This window comes from Sciurus vulgaris, assembly GCF_902686455.1.
Source record: "Sciurus vulgaris genome assembly, chromosome: 13".
In the NCBI taxonomy this organism is placed as follows: Eukaryota; Metazoa; Chordata; class Mammalia; order Rodentia; family Sciuridae; genus Sciurus; species Sciurus vulgaris.
The window spans coordinates 14,985,153-15,006,109 of record NC_136474.1 but is presented as its reverse complement, the minus strand read 5'-3'; the positions used below and the strand labels follow the sequence as shown (position 1 = coordinate 15,006,109).

At 44.4% G+C, this 20,957-nt stretch overlaps 1 protein-coding gene across 2 annotated transcripts in view; it reads right to left on the bottom strand.

Moving 5' to 3' along the window:
- CEP192 (centrosomal protein 192) overlaps positions 1–20,957 on the bottom strand; it is an 83,675-nt gene that overhangs the window by 9,597 nt on the left and 53,121 nt on the right. For both annotated transcript variants that reach the window (XM_079108818.1, XM_079108817.1), the window contains 10 exons: positions 18,112–18,372; positions 17,756–17,871; positions 16,140–16,249; positions 13,535–13,685; positions 9,614–9,792; positions 8,891–9,014; positions 7,120–7,225; positions 6,497–6,704; positions 4,490–4,569; positions 3,588–3,683 (listed from right to left, as the gene is read on the bottom strand). In XM_079108818.1, coding sequence (XP_078964944.1) covers positions 3,588–3,683; positions 4,490–4,569; positions 6,497–6,704; positions 7,120–7,225; positions 8,891–9,014; positions 9,614–9,792; positions 13,535–13,685; positions 16,140–16,249; positions 17,756–17,871; positions 18,112–18,372 — 1,431 coding nt within the window. The remainder of the gene's footprint in view (positions 1–3,587; positions 3,684–4,489; positions 4,570–6,496; positions 6,705–7,119; positions 7,226–8,890; positions 9,015–9,613; positions 9,793–13,534; positions 13,686–16,139; positions 16,250–17,755; positions 17,872–18,111; positions 18,373–20,957) is intronic.

Below are 20,957 nucleotides of genomic sequence, written 5' to 3'. Positions count from 1 at the left end.
TCTTCTGTAAAGTGTCTGTCTAGTTCCTTGGCATTTATTGATTGGGTTCTTTGTATTTTTGTTGTCAAGTTTTGTAAGTTCTTTATAAATTTTGGAGGTAAGTGCTCTATCTGAAGTGCATATGGAAAAGATTTTCTCCCACTCTGTAGGCTCTCTCTTCACATTCTTGATTGTATCTTTTCCTGAGGAAAGTTTTTTAGTTTGAGTCCATCCCATTTATTGATTCTTGCTTTGATTTCTTGTGCTTTGGGAGTCTTGTTGAAGAAGTCTAATCCTAAGCCAACATGATGAAGATTCGGGTCTACTTTGTCTTCTATTAGGTGCAGGGTCTCTGGTCTAATTCCTATGTCTTTGATCCATTCTGAGTTGAGTTTTGTGCAGGGTGAGAGATAGAAGTTTAATTTCATTTTACTGTATATGGATTTCCAGTTTTGCCAGCACCATTTGTTGAAGAGGCTATCTCTTCTCCACTGTATGTTTTTGGCTCCTTTGTCTAGTATGAGGTGATTGTATTTATGTGGTTTTGTCTCTGTGTCTTCTATTCTGTACCACTGGTCTGCCTATTTTGGTGCCAATACCATGCTGTTTTTGTTACTACTGCTCTGTAGCATAGTTTAATGTCTGGTATTGTGACACCTCCTATTTCACTTTTTCTATTCAGGATTGTTTTGGCTATTTGAGGTGCATTTCTATTCATAAGTGATGAATATTCTGAAAGAGAAATTAAGAAAACCACTCCATTCATAGTAGCCTCAAAAAATAAATAAATTAATTAAATACTTGGGAATTAATCTAACAAAAGAGGTGAAAAACCTCTACAATGAAAAGTACAGAACATTAAAGGAAGAAATTGAAGAAAACCTTTTAAGATGGAAAGATCTCCCATGTTCTTGGATAGGCAGAATTAACACTGTCAAAATAGCCATTCTACCAGAGGCACTATACAGATTCAATGCAATTTCAATTAAAATCTCAATGACATTCCTCATAGAAATAGAGAAAGCAATCATGAACTTCATCTAGAAGAACAACAGACCTCGAATAGTCAAAACTTTGATATGAAAAAAACTAACTGGGCTCAGTATCTATACCAGATCCAAAATATACTTTTGTTTAAGGCTTTATATAACACATTCCTCAAAATTCATAGCACACATTTTTGGAGGAAAAAGTTTTCTAAGTACTAGAGTGGTCAAGCACAAGACCCCAGAGTGAGGAAAGTCGCATCAGAGAACAATCTGGCTTTTGACCAACATGCTTGTGGCCCCCTCTGCCGGCCAATACACAAGGATGAAGTTGCAGAGACGGGGCAGGAGGCTACCAAAAAGGAGCAAGGCAAGAGCTGGGACTCCGTGATCACGGCTACTCTTAGAATTAACTTCAGAGCACCAGCAGGGCCAGATGTCCTGATGACACAGTTCAAGGGAACGCACACAAACCTGCCCATGTACAACCTGTGAAAAGCTCAATCACACACACACAGTACTGGGGATTGAACCCAGGAGTCCTATACCACTGCGCTACAATCCCACATTCCCAGTCCTTTTTGTGAGACAGGGTTTTAATATTGCTGAGGCTGGCCTTGAACTTGCAATCCTCCTGTCTCTGCCTCCCAAATCACGGGGATTACAGGTGTGTGCTACCACACCCAGCAAGAAAGTTGTAATATTTTGAAGTAGTTTTTTATAACATTTACCAATGTTAAGAGCCTCAGTTTATCAAAGATTTCAGTGTTGATAATACTGATTACCAGTTAGATTAACGATCAGTCAGAATCTGTGTTTGGACTTACATGTGAAACATTTAAGTGACCTCATTTCTATCCCTGCAGAACACAAGAAACCACCCAACAACTGGAGGTGAAAGCTTCCGACAGCTGGGAGGAAAGGCAGGCCTGGTCAGGTGACTGCAGCCCAATGAGTGGCTGAACTTTAAAGAGGGCCCAGACTAAGGAAGCAGCCAAGGGTGGAAACAACCCCTGGGGACTCCTGACCACAGTCACACCCATTCAGCACCAAACACAAAGCAAGACAAAGAGGAAAGAAAAAACTAATCATAGTGTGCGCAATATGAGGAAACACTGAGAACGCTGATGCTTGTCATCTCATTTAGTCCTCATATCACATGACCAATGTTTCAAAAAATTACTGTGCCTGCTACTTTAAGAACTGGCTCGTAACTACCTTTTTTCCCCTGCTGGGTCACTATTACATACATCAGTGATTGTGCTGATATACTTTCCTAAATGGACTCTGAATAATGTGCTTTGCTAATCTTAATACAAATTAAGTAATGAGGCCTAGAAGCCATCTGACAAATTTACTATCTGCAAAGTGATAATTAGTTCAGTTCAGGGTGCACATGCCAAACACAATAAAAATCAAAGCCCTCACAGAGTGTGTGTTGCTGTTCTATATTTTATGAAAGGATAAACTCTTGGGAAACAATCTAGCTCACACCTTTTCTGAGGCACAATTCACATACCATATTATTTACATATCAATCAATCAATCAATACATATGCGTGTGCGTGTGTGTGTTATGTCTTGCCACCTTAAAAACCACCTTTGGCTGGGCTGCCCGGTTCTCAGAGATGGCCAGGGCTGGGGCAGGGGGCATCCCTTAGATGTGTAAACTCACCAACACAGAGCCCATTCCAGGAAGCAAGGTTTCTCTCTGTTGAGCAGCTGGCACTTTGCCAAAATTACTCAAACTAGCCAATCCTAAACTGTTCACCTGTCCTGCCTTGTTTTCCCATGGGAATCTCAAGAGCGGTTGTGGTATAAGCTTCCCCTGGTCCCTGTCTTTTGCCATCTGACCACCCTGTTGACGCCCCCCCCCCCCCCCATTCCAGCAGGGCATGGGGTGGTCTCTGAGACTGGTGAATATAATAAACCTTTATCTTCTTGTGCCGCCCCTGTGACCCCTTTAGTGGCACCTGACTGAAAAATCACAGGAAAAAAAAAGAACCCCCTATGGGTTACCCAGCCCAGATGCAGCCAGTGGTCTTCACTTCATTTACACGCTGTGCAGCCACGACCATAACCTAGGCTTAGGATACGTCCGACAATCCGAAAGGCAGTCCTGTACCCTGAGCAGCCGCTCCCCAAGCTCACGTGGCTTGAATGAGTTCCAGCCCTTAGAAAGAAGAAGTGCACTGCTGAGGCCCAGGGGCTGTCAAGCACCACAAGGGCGGCATCTGAAGGGCTCTGTCACCCCTGAAGACACACTGGGGACTCTGCCACAAGCACAGAGCTCCTCTTGAGCAGCAGCAGGTGTCCCTGGCTCTGGCTGGTGGGCATAGCTCTCACGGAGGCCAGTGACGTGTGCTGGAGGCACGGCAGCTGAGGCCTAGCCCTGAGCATGGTGCGCTCAGCCGCCAGCTCCCTCTTAGCGAGGCTTCCTGCCACAGAAGTGGGAGGTGCTGGCTGCAGCCAGGAGGCCTCTTTCCCTGCTTCCCTGCAGCCAGGCGAGCTCTGAGGCCAGCGCTGGCACAGGGAAAGAAACGTGTGCGGCTAGATCAAACGAGGCAGCCTGGCCCGTTAAGACTCGTTCTTGCCAACTAGCTTCGAACACTTCCAACTCACCTTTTGGATCCCACTGCTTTTTAGTACACCAGAAATAGGAGAGCACAGGAAGGCTGCATAGGTAGCTCTAAAAACATCTCCACTTTCATCAACGCCCTGTGAAGGAGTAATTGAAACGATCAAACAAAAACTGCAAGAATGACTGGATCACTCCCAGAGACACGATCACCTTTACGGTTATCAAGGACCCACCACGCCCAGGTCGCGGCGGGTGAGGAGGGCGCCAAGCATTCCCAGAAGAGGGAGCACTCTTTGGCTGGGTGCAGCATGGCCATAGGGCTGGCTGTACCACCACATGGAAGGCCAGGAGTGGCAACCTTTAGGACCTGCTTGGCCAGAGACCCCTCGAAATGCTGTTTATAGAGTCAAATGACCGTGTTCCTCAAAGGCCAGGACCTGCTGGGCGTGTACTTTAAAGTCCCACACAATTCCAGTTCACCATTCCTCCGCAGTAGGTTTGGTGACGGTCTTTTGCACACATTTTATTTAGTTTATGTCTCAAAACTGTAATTTTCACAAAAAATACACATCAGAGAGGCTGCAGTGTGGAAGATAACACGGAGGACAAGCCCACTCACTCCAGGCAGTGCCCACAGGCAGGTGCCCAGCCCGCCTCCTGCTCCACAACCACGCTCAGCAGGTGAGGAAGCCAGTGTGCATGCGACACGGCTCGCGGGGAGGACCCTGAAGTAAAGTCATCCCAGATGAAAACCAGGACTCAGACACAATCACATAGAGCAAGCATGTATTTTCACCACCCAGTCAAAACTACTGGGAAAACCAAGTAAGTGAACTGGTGGGACAAACAACCCTAATGTCAGCCTCGGCTCGTACTCAGCGTTTCCAACAGCCAACATGAAACTGCAGCAGTACGACGAACACTCGAGACAGCCGTGACTGACCTTGACATACGGTGGAGCGAAAGACGACAAGTGCCACCTGGCGTCCACAGGGCCGTGGTTCTCCAGCTCCAGGCAGTTCTCTAGAAGGGACACACGGGCCAGTGAGGAACAGCCCAAGTGCAGGCCCACAGGAGCTGCGGGGTTTTCTAAAAAGTCAAGTGTCTGGATATCCTATTGAACTTATTTCTAAGGCCGAGACAAAGACACTGAAGGGCCGCAGCCAGGGACCATAAGATGACAATGAAACAGGAAGACAGCAGAGCCACGACTGACCCGGGGAGACAGCGAGAGGAGCAGCCTGCCTTGCTCGGACGGGGGATGCTCAGGCACAGGGCCAAGCAGGTGCTGGCAGGTGCTGAGTGCGTTCTCCTGAGCACGAGTGGTCACCAGGGTCAGGGAGAACACAGAGAGGGAGGCACACGTTGGGTCAGGGTCCAAGCGTGTCAAGCTTTGGAAGTTGGGACTAAAGTTCACAAAGAAATCAGACAGGGGGCAAGTGAAGCTGGAAAACCAGAAACATCAGCATTAAAGAGACCTCGAGAGGTGTTCCAAGGAGGAAGGTGAGGATGCAGCTTGCAGGGACCCTGGGCTGGGCGAAATGAGCTCTACTATGACCTCAACAGGAACAGGAGCAGGAGCAGTTTCAGGGCAGTTTCAGGACATGGTGGTGACAGCAGGAGAGATGTGGGAAGGGCAGCTACAGGGAAGGGCAGCAGCCTAGGGGGACACCTCTTAGCCCCTGGGCTGGTGGGAATGGAAGAACTCGCAGCCCGGGAGGAAGAAAGGCTGGGGAAAGTCCTGGAGCAGGCCGGAAGAGATGGGCCGGAGTCCCAGCAGAGCTGTGCCCAGGAGAGAAACGAAGCCTTCCATTTCCACTTCACAGCTTCTCTGTTCCCATGTGAGGCAAGCTGGGAGCTGGAAAGTGAGGGAAGGAGCAGAAGAGACAGGGCTACTGGGAGGTGAGGGGGCACTTAGGAGGTTGCAGGGGCAGCTGGGATCTGTGATCATGGACCCATCGGCCATGGCCATGCAGTTTCTGTCCAGCAATGTTCATACTGGGGACAAGGAAGAGACAGGTGGGCTCAACCTGGGTCAGAAAGCAGAAGGAGAGGGGCACAAGGCAGCTCAGGATGGATGGGATAGTGACCATGGTGACAGACTCAGGAGCCCAAGACAGGAGGGATCTGAGCAGAGTGGTAGGGAGTGCCCAGGTCATAGGGCCTCAGCTGGAGGCCCCAGCAAGGTCGGAGGACTGCTGCGATCCCAGAGCAAGGAGCTGGAGGCGGGGAGTAACCCAAGGTGAGCACGGGTTAAGGGCAAGGTTAGGAGAGGCCCAAGGAGGAAGGAAACTGAGGCAGAAGGATAGACAAAATCACTGAGAGGCAAGGAGCCAGGGCCCAGTGAGAGGTGGCCTGAGCCAGTAGAGACAGGGAGAGGCAGGGGTAAAGAAGGCATGACGAGGACGCCTGAGGAGTGTGAGCGGACACCGCACCTGCTCAGTGATGAGCACTGCCCTCAGGGGAGGTGACAGTTCCACGCCGTTTCACACGAGCCGGCTGAGCAGTCTAGCTGGCTCTCTAGTGCGTGAGCCTGGCCACGCCTGCTCCCTCCACCTACTTGCTATTTCTGGTCAGTGATCGGTCACAGGTGGGAGGAATGGTTCTCATCATCCAATAAAACCCAAGACTCCTGGAACACAGAGTGACTGGACACCTAGATCTCACGTTTCAAGGTCACACTTCCAAATCCAGCCCATCACCGAGATGACTGTCAGTGACCACTAGATTTTCTCCTGAAGCTGGGGAGAGATCTACACTTGTTGCTGCATTAGGGTCAACTCAGAAGAGAGCATTAGGGGCTGGGGGCGTGGCTCAGTGGGAGAGTGGTCGCCTCCATGTGTGAGGCCCAGGGCTCAATGCCCAGCATGGAAAAACAAACTAGTCCACTAAAAAGTAAGAAATAATTGAGCACAAGCCTCAACGCACAGTAGATATTTGACCCACATACCTGAGGTTTTACCAGGTTCTGTTGCGGGAAAAGTGACAGTCTTGCTTCTTATCTCAATTTTCGTGGAAGGTGGCTTTGCCACTGGTTTCACCAAGTGACTGATGGAAGGCTCAGGCGCTGGCGTCAGAGCGCCAGACAGCCCAGAGGCCAAGCGAGGCAGAAGTTCTCTTTGAGTCAAATCTTCTCGAATTTGAACTTTCACAGTTTTCTGGAATGAGCCAGATAAAAGGATAAAAAGACAATAAAACTAACATAAAAGAGACAATCCAATTTTAGATTTATGGTAGAAAAAAAGAAATGCCAAATGAATGAAACACTGAATTAGAAATTAAAGTTTATTCAGATCTCAAAGTAAATCTTTGAGTGTATCTCCTTCCCCCAACTCCCTTTTTCTTTAAGCAAAATTTTACAAATTAGTGATGGCTTCCAGGTCCCACTCTCCACTCCAAGAGAATTGCTCAGTTCCCTAAGGGCCAATTCTGTACTACATGCTCTAGCTAAATATACCTCGCTTGGCTGGAAGAACCAGTATCTTTCCATGACTTCTGAAATGTAAGGGCTAATACGGATTATGGAACTGCAGTTACAAAATAAATGTTGTTCAGAAAAAACTTTACAAGTACCTTCTGTCCATGATCACAGTGTATGTAGATCAAACCACTCCACGGGAACATTGACTGCTTTGTGGATAAGGAGGAATTAGGACTCACAAGAATTTGTAGTTTACTCCTTTAAAAAATAATTTCATAATAAAAACAATGAATATTCTTGTACTTGCAGAGCAGTACTGACAGTACTGATAGACTGTTCTAGAAGTGACCAACTACTTCCTACATCTGGGAGAGAGCAAAAAACGATGCCACCTCCCCACATTCCCAAGCACCGCCCAATGGCTGACAGGTGACTTACACACCCACCAGCCCATGCAAAATACAAGGTGGAAACCACCCTGCCACAGAATCACCATCTCAAAAGCAATTAGATCTAGAACAAAAGGACCCACTTAAGAAAAGCTCTGGGCCTCTTGATAAGAGGGAGTGACAGTCACGGGATGAAGAGAACTAACAGCTGGGGAGGAGACTGGAAGAAAAGGCGTAAGGAGGTAAAGGAGAGAAGTAGAGAGAGATCAGTTTCTTCATTTCCCCCTCACTGATCCTTGCTGTGCACAAAGTTCTCTTTAAAACCCACGAGTGTCAAAAAGGAAAACTCCACAGATCATGTGATCAGATTTGTGACTAAAAGAAAGCACTAGTTACACATGCCAAAAATGGCAGGGTGGGATTATTTTCCACTGCAATGAGTTACAGACGGGGCTATGGAGAAGGCAAATCATGAGGAATGTGTTCCGCCATCTTCCTTTCCACCACTGGCTGGAAAGGGCCTGCTGCACACAGCACACAGTGAGAAGCCCCTGGTGCATGCTGAGGTGACACTCAGGCCCAGCAATGTGTCTCTGGAGTGTTCTTGTCCCTACCTTTGTTCAGTCTCAGTCAAGTAAACTCTAAAACACACACTCATCACTTGGGCAAAAGTAAATAAACTTCAAGTTGTTGTTTTGCAACGCGGCTTATCTCCAGTATGAAGCAACTTCCAGATGGGAAAGCTCAATGCTGGCCCAGGTAAAGTCCCCGAGAAGCCACAGAGCTGTGGTTTTACCTCCTGTCGACAACTAGCTTCACACAGAGGGCAGCTGTGCACGAACTGCCAGCCCCCAAAGGTTTCTCAGGAAATTCTATGTAGAAAGTGATAAGCTAGGTTATGGCTTAATTATCCTACAAAGCAGGAAGCTCTGAGAAAAAAAGTCCTTCCTAAAAAAGAGAAGACTGGGGGCTGGGGAGATAGCTCAGTCGGTAGAGTGCTTGCCTTGCAAGCCCAAGGCTCTGGTTTGATCCCCAGCACCGCCAAAAAAAAAAACAACAAAAAAACAAAAAAGAGAGAAGACTGTACAATCCAAACCAAGGAGATGGAAGGCAGAACCATCTGGTTCTAAGACCCCACCATCCTCACCCCAGGCCCTACTGGGATTCTGGGGCGGAGCGCTGCTGCATCAGAGAACACTCTTCAGACTTTCATTCCGGGGACACTGTTCCACCTGAAAACCGCCCCCTCTGCCACTTCAGGCCACGAGTCCTGAGGTGTGTGATCTCACTCCACCAGCAGCACAAGTCTTGAACTCGCTGATGCCCCCCAGGACCCCTACGCCCTGGAGGCAGAACAGTGCCAAGTGCCACTGAACACAGACATACGCTACTTGTTTCTGCAGGGCTTGTTCCTGCAGCCCTCATGCAGTAGGCACTGAGACACACCCCAGCCCCTGAACAAATGTAAGTAACCTATTATCTGACCCTTGAAAGGTCACCATGATAGCACTTGGAGAGCATAAGGACTACTTACTCAGGGGCAATAAAGCCATGCTGTGGTGTGACTGTCAGGCAATGGGCTGGCCAGTACAGCTCAAATTTCAGTAATCTGATGGAATTATTTACAATCTGGAAACATCCTGTTTTTGCCATGTCATCTGTTATCAAGAGATAAATGTTACTTATATGTGACCTACTACACTAGATGTTACACTTTGCAACAATGAAAAGACATATTAATAATAAAAATGATTCCTAAATAAATACACTAGTATAATGGTTTATTTTGCTCTTCTCAACTGCTCACTTACAAGAATTTCAAAACCCTGCTAAAATAAATCTATCTGATAAATCTTGAAAACTACAAAGACAGTGGCAATACTGAACAATGTCAAGAGAAAAACGGAGATCTGCAAACTGTTCCCAGCTGGTGTTAGCTCTGGCACATGTGTATGTTCCCAGTTTGCTCCTACTGTACCAATGACATCGGTGTCGCAGTAAGGAGAAGAGGAGGGCCCAGGGAGCTCCTGGGGCACAATGTGACTCTGCTGAGCAACATCGCTCTGAGGCCACCTCTGGATGAGAACCACGCTCCCGCCAAGTCTAAGCCAGGTCTCCCTGGCAGGAGCTGGCCCTGAACAGGCCATCAGTCCACAGCACATGAAGCCATGTGCACATCCCAGTCAAACCACGCGTACTTGAGTGCAGCTTTCAACTCCCAAATCTGCTTCTGACGTGTTGTCACCTGCATACTCACAAGAAGAAGGTGCTATCAGAATCAAATGTTCTGGCTGGACAGTCCATGTCTCTTCAGAGGCCGAGTTATCTTGAGGTGGGTGGCCAGTTTGTGAGAGAAAAGGAGAACCTTGAGGACCTCTAACTGGTAAAACATCCAAAGAGACATTGCCACTGTGTTTTCCAGAAGTCCCCAATTCACTAGAAACATTTTTTAAAATTAAAAAGACAGAAGAAAAATGATAAAAAGCCAGAATTGTTTCATATAGCTTATATTAATTCTTCATAAATCTAAAAACATTAAGACAAATCTAAAAGGGTGTTTTATGTCATGTATTTTTCAGTGAATAAAAAAATCCACTGTATTTTATACGCTTAAAAGTAGAGAACAGGTTTGGGGTGCAGCTCAGAGAGTTTGCCCAGCAGGTCAGCATCCAGCATTGCAAAAGGAAAAAAAAAAAAAAAAAAAAAAAAAGCACAAAAAGTCAAGTACGGTGTAAGTGAAGTAGTGATTCAACAGTCATTAGAAAATTAAGTGATTTCCAATGTTTTCCTTGCTGACTTCTGCATCTGAAGTCCCTTAGAAGATCCACTAGAAAATGACTCAACATTAGGAACTGAAGGAAAACCAAACTCTTGCTGTCTTGGTAACTGCACAGTGGTAAGTGGGTCACAAGGGACAGACAGATCCAGGACAGGAGGGGGCGAGCGGCCGGGGAGGGAGCGCCCACTTATACCTGGCGAGGGCAGCGTCTGAGGCAGTGGGTTCATGGCAGCCGTATCCATGTGCTCTTTCCTCCTTCACATTTTCTAAACTTACACTAACAAGATTTATCAAGCTGTCAGTTCAGGTGGCTCAGAATCATATTAGAGTGCTTACCCTGTGCTCTTGAGTTCTACGGCATTTCTTTTCTTATTGGTACTGGGGACTGAAACAGCAGTGCTTAACCACTGAGCCAGCCTCTGACGCTGCTGGGATTACAGGCGTGTGCCACTGCACCCAGCGGTTCTACAGTATCTCTCTCTCTCTCTCTCTCTCACACACACACACACACACACACACACACACACACACACACAGAGGCAGGAGTCTTCTGGGCAAAATGTTAGAGGAAGAAATGCTAATACAATTTAGGAAGACTTTATAGTAGGTGTTTTCTAATAAACCTTAGATTATAAATAAATTTAGTTCAAGTGAATTTTGTAATTGCCAAAGCACATGCCATAAATGAACTTTATGCAGGGTCCAAATTCTCCCACCATGCAGCACAGCCTTGTTTACTTCAAATTGACACTCAGCAAAGAAAAGAATCCCGTCTCTACCTCTTAAGCAGGCCCTCTCCCCCTACTTTTCAAATCAGACTTCTAGCCGGGCACAGTGGCTCTAGCCTACAATCCCAGCAACTCTGGAGGCTGAAGACAGGAAAATGGCAAGTTTAAGGCCAGCCTGGACAACTAAGGGAGACCCTGTCTCAAAACAAAGAATAAAACCCAAAAATGTGGCATGTAACTCAGTGGTAGAGCACCCCTGGGTTCAATCCCCAGTACGACAAAAAAACAAAACAAAGAGAACAGACCTCCACAGCCTCAGAAAATAATGCAGCACTGGCCAAAAGGCAGAAGCAATATTTAAACGATAACAATATTTAAAATTCTTGGCCTTTTTGCTTGCTTACAATCAGTTCCTCACAAAATAAGTGATTTTCAAGGTAATTTTTAACATATGTAACTATTATCTTTAATTCTTTCTTTGAATGTCTCTGAAAAAAGGTCAATACTCAACAACAGGAAAGAGCAGGCTGGTGGCACAGGGAGAGTAGGGTGGCAGGGTGGACAGCGCTGGCCCGCAGGCAGCTCGGCCAGGACTCGCTGGCACGCTGGGTTCAGGAAGAGGAGATAACAGTAGGGATTAGGGAAGAGGTAGGTATGCTGAGGATGACAGGGACAGGACCCCTGGTGCTAGAGGAAAAGGGCACAATGAGAAAGAAGCACTGTGGCCTGAGAGCAGAATGGGGGGATGGGTAAACCACGGCTTGAACACACTTACACGCAGAACAGGGGAGCTGCATGTGGCCCTGCACGTTAACTCACAGGAGCTCTGTCCACGGTGGCAGAGAAGCAGCAGTCGCACCACGACAGGGAGCCTAGCCACCCCACCTCCCTGATTCCCGTTACCATTCTCTGCTGAAGGGAGCTACAACCTCCAAGAGAACTGGCACCCTAGGCCTGGGCGGGGGAGTGGGAGGCACGTCTAGAACATGTGCGGGCCAGTAAGAGAGAGCTTGAAGAAAGACACGAAGCCCCTGGACATGCTCAGGGCAGAATTCACACGGAACGCCCGAGTCCATCCTAATGAAAGTGAGTAACATCGTGAGATCTCTTCCTCAGAGTGCAAAGCCAGCTCATAAATGCATCGCAACGGAATTTTAAATATCACTGTTTGGTGACTGTGACAGTAGCAGTGTGACTCAGGCAATGACTACTGATGGTTGTGAAAAATTCAAGCAACGAGAAACTGAGTATCTCTTGAGTACTGGTGCAGGAGAAGATCCGTAGATGCTATTTCCAATCAAGGGGAACTAGCTCGAGTGACAGGACAGACCAGCACTGTGCACCACCTGAGAAAACGCACTGAACAAACAGCAGCAGCACTCCACGAGACCCGAATCTGTGAACTGAAAGAGGAGCATTTTACAAACTGGCCTGGCATTAAATGATGTTTACAAACATCAAAGTCATTGGTAGGAAAAGGGATGATGATTAGCAGTTAGCCAGGAGCCTGTTTTCTCCTTTAACAGGGAACACTCAAGAGGAATGAAAGGTGACTTGGACAACTTTTGGAAATCCTGCCAGTGACAGATCTCCTAGGTCAGCTATGGAAGGCTCTGAACAGGATGGACTTGACCATCCAGAACTGGTGTGATAAGGAAACCTGAAATCTATGTGTTCATGGACACAGTCCTTTGAAGAACAATCACATTACATAACTGTCAAAGTATAAAACAGAACATTCATGCTCCAAACAGCTGCCCTCTTGTGTCATCCAAAGACCACAGGCCCAACTTGGAGAGCTGACGCTGATCCTGAACCAGAGCACAGGATTGAACTGGGGCTGTAAAAAGTCTCCAGAAAATGCCATCCGAGCCCAGACCTCTCCAGGCCTCCCCTGCAGGTCCTCTGAATCCACGGATCTGACCTGCTGATCCAACCCTCCGTCAGCTCACTTGGGAAGGGAAAGGGAGGACGGACAACTCTCTCTATACTGAGAGACAGTACAGAGGTACCCAGCTCAGATTCAACTCTGAACCAAAGAGGATGAAAAAAGAGGAAGTTTTTGCTTTGTGGTTTAATTTAAATATAGAGAACATTATCCTGACAACTGTAAAATATGTATGGGATCTGTAATGAAATTACTGTCTTAACTGTTCTGATTCTGCCATGGTTACCATGGTTCTGTAGAGAGTGGTTTGAGCAACTTTAGGGCTTACTGGTCGTCATGCCTACAGCTCCCTCTTAGTTGATCTAGGAAAAAGACCTATTGAAATCCAGAATGAAAGGTAGTAGGTATGGTGGTGCACAACTGAGATCCCAGCAACGTGGGAGGCAAAGGCCCTAAGCAACTTAGTGAGACCCTGACTTAAAATAAAAAACGAAAAGGGCTGGGGATGTGCTTCAGTGCCCCTGGGTCTGATCCCCAGTCCCCGGGGTGGGAGGGGCATGATAAGGTCACAGTAAAATGTCAACTAGGGAAAGTGGGGGCAGGCTTCATAGGAGCTCCCTGTACTACTTTTACTTTCCTGTAAGCCTGAAATGATTGCAACTTACACTAAAAGATAAAAGTGAAATAAACATTTTGAGAGCGTATGGGAGAAAAACATCAGTTCTACCATGAACTGAATAACCCTGAAATCTGGTCAGAGTTCTCTTTGTCCATTTGTATTACCTTTTAGATCCCAAGTTCGCTTTAGAAGGCGGCTGAAGAAACTCACAGCTAGAAACGGAATCTCTGAATTCTCCAATTACCGAGAGGATGATTTTACGCATGTTTCCATAAAAGAGTTGAATATCATTAGGCCACTGTGGAAGATCATACACTGAGAAAGAAAAGAGTGTTGGAAATACATGAATCGCCACATAATCACCACACAGAATAAGCAAGTGAATAAATACTAGCCACAGAGTATCATTTTCTAAGGTTGGGGGAGGTGACATTCTGACGATTAATTCAACTGACTGGCATGAAATTACAGGCAGTGCAGCATCAGTGGCTGACAGCGCTGGCTCTGAGCCGAATCATAACCACCCTTGCTTCTCATTAGCTCTGTGACTTTGGCAGGTTACTTAGCCTCTCTGAGTTTTAATTTCCTCTATTATAATCTGGAGTAACAATCTCTCTCAGGTGGTACCGTGATCCTTAAAACAAAAATGTTTTTGAACAGGACAACAACATTTATATAAAGCTTACTGTGGGCCAGGCATTATTCTAGTCCCTTTATATTAACTAAAGTTTCAGAACAACTCTTTGAGGTATTATATCCTCTTCAAAAATGAGGAATCTGAAGTACAAAGGGTTAAGAATGCACAATATATAAATGAAGGTCACACAGACATTCGATACTCAAGTCCAGAAACACTACTAGTATAACTAAATATTTCCAGATTAATAAAATAGTACTCAAGACAAACATCTCTAGATTAGGTCTGCTGAATTTTTATATACATTAAATTTTATATAATATACTCATTTTATGCATAAATAAGATAATCCTTATGAATCATATATATTTAAAAGGGAAACGTAAAAAGTGACTATAAATTTAAATATATATTAGCCAAGACATCAGATTATAAGTATCTAAATCAATTGTGAGAATACTTGCTACAAATCAGCAAAAGTGAGACCACTGTAAATACTTGCATAGTCATATGTGCATCAAATGTCATCAGAAAGTACCAGTGCGGCATCCTCACAGGCAATCTAAGGTACCCGCCAACAGGAAAATAGGGGCCACTGCCTCCGTCCATGTGGACAATACACACACCTGCCAGGAATTCTGCGCTGAGTGCGGATGACCCAGCTCTCCCCACCTGGCTGGGCTGCTGGACCACTTGAAGGCACTCCTCTCCAAGTGCAGAACAGGCAGCTGCCCACCGGCGGCCCCTCCCGCTGTCAAGGCCTCTTCTCCTCAAGTCTACCTCGGTCGCCTCGTTCTCAACGGGAGGCCCCTCCTGGTGTTCTCCCCAATTCTTAAACATACTCCAGCATACTTCAGTCATGCGGTAAGGACCGTGTCCTGAGGACCACATGCTGAAAGGCAAGTGTCGTTCAGCTGGGGGTGGATGCCCACTTTGGAACCACTTGAACCCTCTACCTGCCGTGTCACTAAGTCTGTGCTCCATCTCCACAGCACAGTCCTGGTGAGCTCTTGTTTGGATCCTTGCAATGAGAAGAGTCGAGGGCAGAACTGGCAGAGATGGTCCTGCCTTCAGGTGCCCTGCTCCCTTGGCACACTGAGCACATGTACACTATGAGTCTTTCTATCACTTTCATCAGATCTACGCCTGCCTTCCCATGGAACAGATGACCTAGATTCCTAATTTATAGAAAAAAAGCAGACTAGTCTACATCACCTTATAAAGGCATAAATGTCCTTTTCTTTTGCTATCTTGTATTTCAGAAACAAGATATATTCCATCATTAAAAAAACCAGGAAATAAAATAGGGGGAAAGCTACCACCTGAAATCCTACCACAACATAATCACTTAATATTCTGTTTGCAGAGCAAACCCCTGCAATTTTACTTACATAAATGATTACACGATTTTTTGTCAAAATGAGATCTTATTACACAAAATTTTAAAACTATGCTTTTCTTAATAGATGAAGAGTGTTCTCTCATTTATACATTTATACCACTATTTTAATGACTTCAGAATACTCTGCATAATTAAACCTAAATGCCTAGTCTTACTTCTCACTATTATAAATAATACTATGTTGAAAATACGTATATTTTTACAACATTTGCATGTCTGAGTACATTTTTTTTGTATGAGTAGACATTATTCAATATTTTAACTGTTTTACTCAAATAGGGCCAACCACCTAGGTGAGAGTCACTTCGCACCCTCCATAAATCTTCAGTAGGCACAGGAGCCCAGAAATCTCAGTGACTATAGGTTCACGATCATTAAGCCTGAAGTAGCAGTTAACCTGAGCTTAACAAGGACTCTGCCTTCGGTTTGCAAGCCCGCCCCAGAACAAGTGTGGTAAGGAATGACTGATGTCCAGAACACTCACAGGACAAAGCTCTTCCACCTGACCCTCAGAACAGCTCTGCACGGAGAGAAGCTAGACACTATCTTCCCACTCGACAGAGGGGACTGAGTCTCAGTGATGCCATCTGCTCCAAGTCACGCAGCAGAGCTGCGGCTCACAAGGGGCCTGACACCACACCCACACTGACCTCTTCCTTCCTCTGCCACATCATGATGCAGATGACACCACGAAGTGACCAAAAGACTGAAGACGTGTTGAGACTCTTACCTTCATCAACTAGCAGCTCGTCTTGAAACACTTCAGCAAAATTCAGGTTGCGCAGCACACTATGTTCTGGAAGGATCTGCTCCACAATCCCTGGGTTATCCAACAGGGCTCTGCCAGGAAAGAGTTTTATTCAAAAGTGATTTGATATCTAAAATAATCCTTGCTAGATTTTCATTAATGCATTTGGCAAGTCCTACTAACAGCCCATCACATTAGTTATAGATCTCAATTTTAAGTCCTACTGTAAGTACTTTTAAAAGAAAAATCTGTTTTGGAAGCTACCTTGAAAGTATATGTGGGAATAAAATCATTAACTTCTATTAAATATTAACAACAAAACAAGAACTCTCTAAGGTAAGAGTAAAAAGAACAGTAAAATTAGATTCTTTTCAGGTCTTACTTTTTTCATTACTTGTGATAATGAAATCTGTCTCAGAAACAGAACATGGGTGGGAAAAAGAACATGGCAAAAACCAATAAGACATTAGAGGAAAATACTTAAATTACCATATAACTATGTCTATCTGGGTTCTCCCAGAGAACCTTTGAAGTGAAAACTGAAATGTAAATTAGTAAATTATAATACTCTCAGATGTTCATAACTCAAGAAAATCTCACTGCTGTAAATTTTTGGCAGTCTGAAATAATACACTGATTTCTATATCCCACTGGACAGAAAGAAAAAAATGAGAAAACTTGGTAATCTGGTTTCTCTATAAGTCAGTTTCTATTTCTACAATAATTAATAAACAGAGCCAGATTCAAAGGTAAGCTCTTCACACTGGCCTGTTCCAACACCTTACAGCTAGTCATCACTTAACTCCCTGTTCTTAAACATCCCAATGAGCCTGAACAAATTAAAAATGAAACCGCTTCCCAAATTCTGTTTTGAGAAGAAAACAAAGCAGAGTACAAGGGGTAGAAGGAAAGCCTGTGTATTCACCGCATACCATGCTGGGTAAGAGATGGACATCATGAGTTCCACTATTCCAGAGTTAGGTCCTCCAGTCTAAGAAACTGGATTTTACAATAAGAGATTCCAGAATTTAACACACAAGGATGTAACTTATGTTTAAATCACACCTAGGACTAGATCAATATCCTAAACCCATCAGTAGTTCAGCATATTAAACCACGTTTAAATTAGATAAATCAAATGTTACAGAAGTACATGCTTTAAGCAGCTTGAAATTAAAACCTCTTACACACTTCTAAAACATGACAATTCTTTCAACTAATTCACAGCATTCCCAGACATATTCCAAATTACTGCGTTCTGCAATATAATCTCATTGGTTCTTAAAATCTCTCCTGACACTGATCTACTGTCCTTGCCATACCCTCAAGGACTGCTCGAGTCCTGTGTGGGAGACCATGCTCCTGTGGGGTGGAGGACAGGAGGCAGGAGGCCCGCAAACAGAGGAAGTGTGTTTCCCACCAGTATTTCTAATCCCAATATGGCGACTCCTCAGCCATAAATTTTACCCAAATTTTCCTTTACCTACCAATTCACTAATAAACAGTGAAGTATGTTAAAAATTCCAAATCCCATATCATTTACACCTTCATTATTTCCATTGACAAATTCCCAACATTGTCTAAAATAAGCAATCTACCTTCGATACTGCTGTCTGGAAATTTCATCTCCACCAAAGAAGTATACAGTTGATAGTTCTGTTGCAGTTTTACAATCATTCTGTCTGTCTGATGGATTATATATTATAGTAACATCCTAAAGTCAAGAAAAAAATCAAGGGTGAATATCAAATAGTATTTTTCTTCATTTCACTCTGATAAACAAGAAGCTTAAATGTTCAACAGACACAAGTGCACATGTGTGGCACTTTTAAGAAGACTAGACAAGCACTCCTACATCACTTCCAAATACTGTTTTAGCTTTTGACCATAAAATACATCATTATTAATCTATGAATGAGTTGAATTTTTTTAGGGCAGAGACTTTTGTACTTACTTCCTGTGTTCTTTCCTTGAGCACAAATTTATCTGGAAAAATCCTCAATACTTTAGGATCCAGCAAAATTTTTTTCTGAGAATCCTTAAAACCTATTGCTTTGACAAAAGCTGCTCGAGATCCGGTGTTGCGGACAGAAACCACCATCTTACTTTCTTTGCCAGGTATTAAGTCATTCACTGTCACCATGTAGCTATCAGACAATTTTTTAACACCTTCCAAAATAAGATTACTTGTTCCTCCATATCCAGACAAAGGTATCTAAAAGAATATACACATATAAAATTATTTCATATAAGAAAGCAGATTTAATTAGAGTCAGAAAATGATACAGAATGATTTAACATCATTTAACTTTTTAGTATCTTGTATCCTTGGCTAGAAGTTATCCATTTCCAATCCAGCATTACATAAAGCCCTTATCTATCTTATTTTTTGTACTATTTTTAACTTGTATATGAACACAATACCTTTATTTTTTTATGTGGTGCTGAGGATCAAACCCAGAGCCTCACACGTGCCAGACAAGCACTCTACCACTGAGCCACAACCCCAGCCCCTGAAGACTTTATCTTAAAGGAAAAATAAATCAAAGAGTTGCAAAATTACACGCCCTTTAGTATGCTAAAAATAATTATTTTGCTATTATAAAAGCCAAGTTTAGATGACAGAGGAATGATCAAAAGATCTGAGTAGACATGCTTGCTTGCTAAGTTTTTAGGGTTAAACATACTGATATTTGTAATTTACTTTGAGATACATAATGATTAGATATGGGGTAAGAGAATATAACAAAATATAACTTTAGAATCTAGTGGCAGGGTATGTGGGTATTAGTGCATAATTCTTTCAACTTCTCAGTAATTCTGCAAATTTTCATAATATAATGTTTTCTAGGAAAAAGCTATTATCACATAATCCTCTTATCATGTGCTCTAGCCAATGCTGAAGAGAAGCATGCAGAAGGGACTGGGACAAGAACTCAAAAACTCTCAAAGAAAATATTTCCCCTGCTAGAAAACAAGCCTCACAAGCACACATGTGAGAGTTATTGTTCATCCCTATTAAAATAGTTTCCAAAGAGTCCTCTGTAAACATGAAACATCACTTATTTTCACTTGTGTTATGTACCTAATCAAAATAACATTATGAAAGTTAAATTTAAGCTCCTCATATTTGCTTGCCTTTTATTACAAATTAATAGCATTTCAAGGGCTTCAGATCAGAAACTCCTACAAACCCCACCTTATTCAAAACAACTTTTGGTAGTTTCAAGAGCCGAAAATGTTTCTTATTTTTTTTTTCCACAAAATTTTATGAAGAAATTTTCTGTATGGAACTGAACAGAAGATGAAAACAGGGGAAAAGCAGTTTTAGAAGAACTCAGTAGAAGTACTCTCCCTGTACAAGTGTCTCTCGGTGTACACGGGGGTGGTTCCAGGACACCCCTTCTCTGGTATATACCAAAATCCATGGACACTCCAAGTCCCTTATGTAAAATGGTGAGCAGTTGCACATAACCCTCCCACATACTCAAATCATCTCCAGATGCCGTATCTAACATGATGCAAATGCTAAGTAAGCAGCTGTCACATGGTATCTTTAGGGAAAGATGACAAGGAGAGGGTCTGTACGTTTTCACTACAGACAAGCCTTTTGTCCAGAGATTTTCAAGTGGTGGATGGGCAACTGGACACCAACCCTGTGGCGAGCAGGGCTCAATGGGTTTTCAAAGCCTAACAAGTTAAAAGTTACAACTGAGTAGAAAGGTCAAAGAAAACAATGAATAAACAAATCTGACTAATGGCAACAAATCCAAAGATTAACCAGGAAAAATTACTGCTTTAGAGGTGGGCTTCTTAACTTCAGTACTACTGAAATTGTGGGCTGGATAATTCACTGGGGTGGGAATGCCCTGGGCATTGGAGGAGCTTGGCAGTATCCCTCACCTCTACACAGCAGATGCCAGGAACACCCTTGTCCCAACTCAGTTATGACAAACAAAATTGTATGCAGACATTACCAAAAATTCCCACAGGTAACAGCCTCTGGTTGAAAACCACTGATCTAGAGGACTACCAAACAGCTGCTGTTAGCACCCTAGAGCCTGCACCAGAGGTCAGGAGGGCCCGTGGGCAGACGGCTTGAAGCAGCCTGCAGACGCAGAACCGTACCGTGCTTCTCTAAGGGTGGGTTTCCTATGTGTGGGAGGGAAAGGGCACCATTATCTCAAAAGGCTGTTTTGAAAATAAAATGCAAGGATCTATGTAGTGATGAAGGGCAGGGCCTGACACGCACTCAACGTGTAGTACGTGATACATTTTTATTGTTTTGTTGTTTTCAAAACCTAGATCAGGGGCTGGGGCTGGGGCTGAGTGGTAGAGCGCTTGCCTATGCGTGAGGCCCTGGGTTTGATCCTCAGCACCACATGAAAATAAAATAAGGGTATCGTGTTCACCTACAACTAAAACCTAAACCTAAGTATTAAAAAAAAAAAAAAAAAAAAAAGAGCCACAGATCACCTCATTCATTCCTCAGAACCAAGCTGGGAGATTGGGACAGAAGTGAGAAGTAGCTGCATGTCAGAGAGAGTGAAGGGAATGACCCATGGTTAGTCTAAGTGACAGGCAGGGCTCCCTGGACTTCCTAGTCCCTGCAGTGAAGTGCTCTCCCACCACTCGACCAGGGGTCAAGAAGAGTACACCCCGTTAATGGTCTCAGTGCTCTGGTCAAATAAAGCCCACAGGTGAGCCCCACTCAGCCCACCTCTACAAAAAGATGAGGTGGTCGTCGATTTAGGTAGGAATCCCACTAGGATCCTGGTTTATTTAAGAGTATGTCAAACC